This window comes from Nanorana parkeri, unplaced genomic scaffold (assembly GCF_000935625.1).
Source record: "Nanorana parkeri isolate BGI_ZX_2015 unplaced genomic scaffold, ASM93562v1 scaffold501, whole genome shotgun sequence".
NCBI lineage: Eukaryota > Metazoa > Chordata > Amphibia > Anura > Dicroglossidae > Nanorana > Nanorana parkeri.
This window is the reverse complement of record NW_017306769.1, coordinates 443,781-451,461: the sequence shown is the minus strand read 5'-3', so window position 1 is coordinate 451,461 and position 7,681 is coordinate 443,781. Positions and strand designations below refer to the sequence as shown.

The following is a 7,681-nucleotide window of genomic DNA, read 5'->3' as shown; positions in this document are numbered from 1 at the left end:
GGGGGGAAATGAACACACTAGGCTAATACAAGCATACATTTTACATTAGTATATGTTTTTTACAAAAACATTGTTTAGCAGTTGAGTAGTTTCTGCATATCCAGGCAGCACAATGGTGTAGTGGTTAGCACTTCTGCCTTGCAGCACTGGGGGTCCCTGGCTGGAATCCTGGCCAGAACTATCTGCAAGGAGTTTGCATGTTCTCCCTGTGCTTGCGTAGGTTTCCTCGGGGTACTCCGGTTTCCTCCCACACTCCAAAGACATGCTGGTAGGTTAATTGGCTCCTCTCTAAGTTGGCTCTCCTATGTATGCATGTGAGATAGGGACCTTAGATTGTAAGCTCCTTGAGGGAAGGGACTGATGTGACTGTGTAACTATGTAAAGCGCTGTGTAAATTGTCGGCACTATATAAATACCTGTAATAATAGTTTAAAAATATCTACTTGCCATCTTACTTCTATGACAGTTTAAAGTGAACCTTACACCTTTTTCAAACTCACAATTTTTGCTTAACAGCGGTTACCATGGCAGGCTTGCCATTTCCTCACTTTAATTACAAAAAAATGCTCTTTTGAGTACAACATCTGCTTCAATATATCCCCTGATCCTGGATCCACTCTGCTACCAAAACTTTTATTGCTATGACATCTGGGTTAAGATTCATTCGTATAACGAATCCCCCAAAACAATGTAATGGCAGCACCTGGGTAGTTAATAATAGAATATTGAGACTTATTGCATAGTGAGAAGTCTGGATAGAGCTTAGCATCCGAGGTGAGGGTTAGTCCTAAAGTTAAAGGTTCTCAGGGTTACAGCAATGCACACAGGGGGGCTTTGTGGCTAAGAAACCAAAGCCTATTCTTATGTGGGACTTTAAAGATTCAAAAGGCTGACAGGTATGGCTTGGTTATACAATTATGAGATGTACTGTGGCTTTTGTGGATCTTATTTATGGAATTATTAAAAATTACTTTTAAAGTGTTTTCCACTTTCATCAAGCAAGCTGACATACCTTAATGGGAGGATTCATACTTATTGGTGGGTAATCAGCTATTTTTGGGCCATTTATAGTCACACCAAACTCAGGAGTTAAATCTTAATACTGCATACAAGTACACTAAATATTAACAAAAAAATTAACTTATTTGTGTATTACTCAGCTGTAAATTCTTAATCATCTCTGAACTGGTAGTGACACTGTCCTTCCTTCTGGAGTGTGGCTACTGTTGTTCTCCATGGTCCCTGTGTGTGTTGTAAAAAAACACCACTACAAGCTCACTCCTGTGAGAGATTATAGCTTCAATACAAATTAGCTAGCTAAACATGAGACTAAAGTCTATCACGGGAGGGAGTTTGGAGCAGTGGCTACTTTACAACACACACAGGGACCATGGGGAACAAAAGTAGCCACCCTCCAGAAGGAAGGACAATGTCAGCACCAATTCAGAGATGATTTGAGGATCTACAGCTGACTGATACACAAATAAGATACATTTCTGTTAATAGTTCAGGTACTTGAATGCATTTGTAAGATTTAACTCCTAAATTTAGCATCTCTTTAAGAGTAGCTCAACAATTGTAATAGGATAAAGATAAATGGTATAGAGAAAGAATCCAAGCAGTTCCAAGTCCTGATACCAACTTTACAGCTGCTCCTAAATGGCCTCAAAATACGTGATCAGAAGATCCCAGAGGTTATGACCTAGCACTATTTGTAATCTATCAATTTTTCTGAAGTGTCCTTCTTCAAAGTGTGTTATATCACAGTGTGTAAGTGTAGCAACTAAAAATGAATACTCTTGTATATATCACATGCATCAAGGAACACATATATATATAAACCACAAAGATGGCACATGCATAATTGTTTACAATTTAGATCAACAATAAGACTTGAATGGCTTGGCTTGCCTACTAATTGGTAGACCCCATATGATGCTAAAAGTGTCATAAGAAATGAATGACCATGTTAAGCTGACTAATGGGTCATCAGTGATATGCCTGTGGCTGTTTGTTAGGTTTTCATTGTCAAAATTCCCATATGATATAGGGATGTAAGTTTGTTCATCATTCACTATGTGGTTTTGATTAATTTAAGATGTTTGCCCATATTTCAATATATTTATTATTACACTGAAACAAAGTGACATTGCCATTGTGGATTACCATTTGTAACACAGGTATTCCAGAGCTACCTAAAACATGCTGGTAGACTGGAGTTAATAAACTGTTTACAGAGACTCAAGAAAAGGCATCACAAATACCCAGGAGGCACAGACTGCCCCTAAGTTGTACCATACAAAATAATAATAAAAAAGTGGGCACATATGACAAGGTTACTTTGTACAGATCTGTCCTAACAAAATATGGGGCTTACAAATATGGCATACAAAGCCTAGGTTCCCTATTTATTACACCACATTTAACCAACCTTGGATACCAGTTTTGTTGACTAGCATCTCAGGAAATATATAATGTCAGGATGTAGTCTCAGTAAGTGTCAGTCTCTAATCAAATTAAAAAGTCAACAGAAGACTTTGGCAAGGCCATGTAGCCCTTTGAGGCCTAAATCAACATGCTCTGCTGGTGGTGTGGCATACCTTTTTTTCAGTTTTATTTTGTATAGTTAATTTATTCTCAGTTTTCTGCATATTTATATGTTGTTTTCTGTGTACTTAGGATATATGGACGTGAGCTCAAATAAGGAAATAAAATGCAAAAAAAATGCAGTATAGTGATTATCAGTTTCGGTCTGCCGAAGCGTGTCCAGGCTTGTGCTATGTGTATGATGTAACTTCCATTATAGTGTAGAATGCAGATGGCCAATAAAGCAACATGGGTATAACATGAGGGCATCAAAGGCTATCTGCAAGGAGCCTTTCTCAACTAAGGACAGGTACTGTATAAAGATGCGATGTTCTTACAATGCAGGAATGATAAATACTAATATATCTTTTTTTGAGGTTAGCAAAGCAATGCTGTTGAAGGCTTGCTATAACACTAAAGTGCTGACACAACAACCAAATGTAATAGTTTATCTTCTGTGGTTGGCAGCCAGGCCACTGCAAACTAACCAGCCGGCATGTTTGCTGTGCCAGATGACACAGATTTTTTATAATTGGTTAGATCTGAATGTTTTCATAACTAGTCATTAAAACAAACAAACTCCTTCTCCGATTTTCAACTGTGTGGCACATGTGTCAAATCTTTACTACTAGCGGTTTCATGAGTTAAGTTGTGTTAACACTTTAATTCGCCCATGTGCAACTGTATATGTGACAGCTGCCAAAATGTGAAGATCACGCAATCACTATCTATCTATCTATCTATCTATCTATCTATCTATCTATCTATCTATCTATCTCATACGGTACGCATACACACACCAAAGTCATGCCCTCCAGCCCATTTCCAGAACACTTACTATGCGAGTCACCCTTTTCTCGGGATCCATCCACTTTCCCATCTGAATTGATCCTTAGGAAGAAGCCCCCATTCTTACAATAGAGTCTTTTGGGGTCCTTAAAGTTTCCTGGGGGGAATGGATTGCTACCCCCATCATCTGACCCTGTTGCGAGGGTAGTGATGCTGCCAGCTGCCATTCCCACCTCCAGAGTTCAGTGAGCTACCCCTTCTTCCTGGCACAATGGCACTTGTTCAAAAAGGGTCCAACAGGTAGCGGTGTCTCTTAAATAGCAGTCGTTTCTTCAACGTCTTTCCCTTGTCTGGGCCTCCTCACTGTTCATTCAATTACTAGCAGCTGGAAGTAGGACCAGCTTATGCTGTATAATGTATTTCCATCGTCACACGAATCTAAAAGCCAGTGTACTGTAGACGCATACTGTAAATAGAAAATCTTTGCATAGGATGCTCTGTCCTTTGGCTTCAGCTCTGCTCTCCTGTGAAGCCTGCAAGTGTTTTAGCCATGCTTCGTATAAAGAAGTGCGTAGTGACTGCTTTATAAATGAGAGCAGCGGTGGCTGGAGCCAGGGGCACTGTGCAGGCTGCTCTTCATCCTGATCCAGCCCTCTACCACCAAGGCTTGTTATGTCAGAATGGGCTTAATTATTTGTATAGGTGAAGCCCTCCTTCTCCACCTCTTTCTTCCTCCTGCTGCTTCTAAGTTCAGGGCAACTAACAGCCAGAGTCTCAGTGATGTTGTGACTCTCAGCCAGCTCGTATTTTTCCCAGCCCCTCAAGTGTAGGAAGCTAAATGAAAGCTCAGTGCCAGAAAGCAAATGGACTATAAGAAGCGGTATAGTGTTCCTGGGTATTTTCTTAGACAGGCTCTGCCAGTCAGTTCTCAGCATTCAGTTCCCTCCCCCAACATTGAATTACTTTGCAGGGCAATCAAGGGAGGAGGCAGAGACAGGAGAGGAGATGGGGGGTTTGTGCTACAGAGGAGACTGCCAGATCTTTTATTATTAAACTAACTTTCTACATCACTCTGTTCATGGAGGCAGGCGCAGGCAGGCTGCAAAACATTTAAAGAACCAATAACAGACCTAGCGGCATCTGGACTATGTAGCAGTCCTACATCACAAATGTATCAGTTTAGCAGATCAACCAAAACAATCTATATCCATGCATGCAGCATGGTCCTCCGTATAATATCTGCACTAACATTTATTATTTTTATTAAAGAACTGCAAAGGATACATGTTTATATTTTCTGCAAATTCTACAAGAATGTTTGGATTTAAAGAGAAAAAATATAGACTGTTTCAAGATGATTTGTTTTAAAATGATTTCATTTATAAATGTGGTTTAGTCAGATTTACAGTGTCAGTGTTTAAAGAACCAGTAATGCAAAAAAAAAAAGTATTGTGTTAACTGTATTCTTGACAGCCGACTAAGATGCCCAGAAAAAGTGACAGTATTTGGGACAAACTGTAACCCTACCAGGGACACTATTAATAGTTATCTTTTATTCACGTGGTTTGAATCTTCATGAATAAGAAAACAAATGCTGCCACTGCTCAAGCATGCCTGGCACTCCCTATCATTGTTATTGTAGCTGGACAGCTTGGTCTGCATGTAAATGTGGAGCAAAATATAAAAAAAGACAATGAATAAGGAATTAAATATATTATTATATGTATTAAACTGCATACAGTTATCAGAATATACTTTTTTTTTTTACAACAATGGTCTTTTGACAAAATTTGACTCATACAAATTGTAAACTATAGCAAATAGATATTTCCATCTCTGATTTTCTATTATACTGTAACATGCAGACAAATAAAGAAAAAGTCCATGCAGTTCAGCCTGTGATCATCCTGTCTAACCATGTCATGAAATTACTGTATGCACACGGTGGCACAGTATATAGCAAATTTGCTAAATAAATACAATGCCTGCAGTCCAAAAAACAGAAATGGGTATTTGTGTGCTATAGGCTACAAGGTGGCATCTATGTGCTTCATCATCTTTTTTTTTTTTTTTTTTAGGTACTCTGACAATGGATGCCATAATGGGAGTCACCTGTTTATTATCACAGATTAACTTCCATGCTATTGTTAAAGTGTATCTAAAGGCATTCCCTTTTTCCTAGCTTTGGATAGAGTAGGATGTGGTTCTCACTGATTCACGACTCAACTAACCTAACTTGCATGTCTTCGAGCAGACTGTCCCAGGCTACTAAGCAGTGCCTCTCTTACGCTTGCAATGTGTTCCGGCGTCCTTGCAGGGCGGGCGGGGCCTGGTGGATTTTTGTTCATAATGTTTCCGGTTGTTCTGAAATGTTCAACCCACCTGAGGACCGTGTTGCGACTGGGAATGGCCTTGTGTCGAGCAACATTGAATTCTCAACAAAATAGCCGCTGCGTTGCTGTGACATACTCACCACTTCAAACAAAGCTGTCGTAAGCAAACAAACGATGTTGTAATGTCCATTGCTTCATTGTGACTGAATTGGCATTCCAGTGGGGGGAAAAGACACCTAGCCTGTCCCCCTCCCATCACCACTTACCGTGTACTACCAGTTCTAAAAACGTCCGACTCCCGTCGGTCACCCTGTATAACAAAAATAATAATACAAACCATATGTGACAGGATGTAAAGACTAAAGATTTGTTATATGCCAAAAAAGCATTTTGCATGGGCCTAGCCAAACTGCCATGGGGTTTAATGTAGAATATAAACCATGGCCTGACTATATATCCACACTACAAATAACTTCCAGACACTCAACCTGTTTAGCATTTGAATAGCGCTACCCAGGGGAGAAGACCTAGTAACAATTGCTCCCTACTATCCATATTGCTATACCATTCTCACTCCAGGGTAATCGTCATGGCAATAAATATTTGGGATAATATATGACGGATACCACAAAAATATAGATTTAACAGAACAAAAATCCATCTAGAGTTTTGCCATCTCAAATATTTAAGCTGTGCTGTTAGGCAGGAAATCACTATGAAACTGTGATGTTATTCATCTTGATTTCCTGGCACTTAAGACACTGTAAGGATTTCTTAACAGCTTTACTCTTTTTTTGGCATTTGTATAAGTGCCATATATATCAGTGTTTCCCAAAGTTTGGTCAACCCCTTAACAGCTCTGTAGTATCTTAGAGTTACCTTTGCTATAAGGCTCCGCTCACACCCAGGTGTTTTGTTGCTCAAAGCTAAGCATGACAATACGCTCAAGAAAAAGGATCCAACTAATTTCTATGGCCCCTGTTCACAGTGATTTGTCACACGTTTCCCATTGAAGTCTATGGGACCGAAAATCGCTGTAATCCAGGGATGTTGGGTCAGGGGAAGCAGAGCCTCACCTAGTATTGTGGAGGAAAAAGCTGTCAGCTTCAAGTCTGAAACTGACAGCTTTTTCTCCATTTAGACCGGTTCCACAACAGAGGGCTTCCCCACTGCTTGTGTAACCTTGAAGTGCCTCAGCTAGCATGGACTCCACCGCATGTCACTGGTTATAATCTGCCAAAAGAGACATGCTTTTCTGCTTGGTACAAAACGCTCAGGTGTGAACAGGGGCCATAGAAAAGAAAGGGATTGCTTGTCTTGAGCGTTTTGTCACACTTACTTTTGAGCTGTGAACAGGGAATAAAAGTGGACCTATACACGAGCTTGTGTTATACAGTTTGCTCCCCTGAGAAATCACAAATGCTACATTGATACCAGAAATATTTACCTGTCTCCTGGAATCCGTGCAGTTCCTTTGCATTTGTTTTTTCTGTGGTCAGATGTTCCCTGCCGAAGGCACTGGCACTGATTGGCTAGCTTTTCTGAACGTCTCTCCTTCTGGTGCCTTTGTCAGAAACAGCATGACAGGCCTTGGAATGGAGAAGAATTCAGGAGTTAGTTAAGTCTTTTCTTGTCTGTGTAGTTGTTGCTACGGTGCTATTGACTTGAATGCCTTGTCACACCCCCTCCCGCCCCAGAGTGCAGGGAGAACTGCGTGAATTTGGCACAGGAGTCGGTAGAGGTCCAGAAAATGGCACAGATATATTTTAGAATTTGGCGCCTAGTCCTGCACTTTGTTTACTGCCTTGCTGAATAAAACACATTTCAATGCAGGAGGGCAGCAAGTCCAGCACAGCAAGTCCATAGGATAAAGGAAACACCACATCTGCTCATCTGAGCCAGTAACTAAATTCAGGTGAGTTCCTGACTAATAGGGCACCCCCTTAATGGGTTCCACAATACAGACAAGCAGC

At 40.4% G+C, this 7,681-nt stretch overlaps 1 protein-coding gene across 1 annotated transcript in view; it reads right to left on the bottom strand.

Moving 5' to 3' along the window:
• The window catches only part of FGF2 (fibroblast growth factor 2), a 50,000-nt gene extending 45,699 nt beyond the window's left edge, over positions 1-4,301 (bottom strand). The window contains exon 1 of the mRNA XM_018561129.1: positions 3,425-4,301. Coding sequence (XP_018416631.1) covers positions 3,425-3,602 — 178 coding nt within the window. The 5' untranslated portion in view covers positions 3,603-4,301. The remainder of the gene's footprint in view (positions 1-3,424) is intronic.
• Between the last annotated feature and the right edge of the window lie 3,380 nt (positions 4,302-7,681).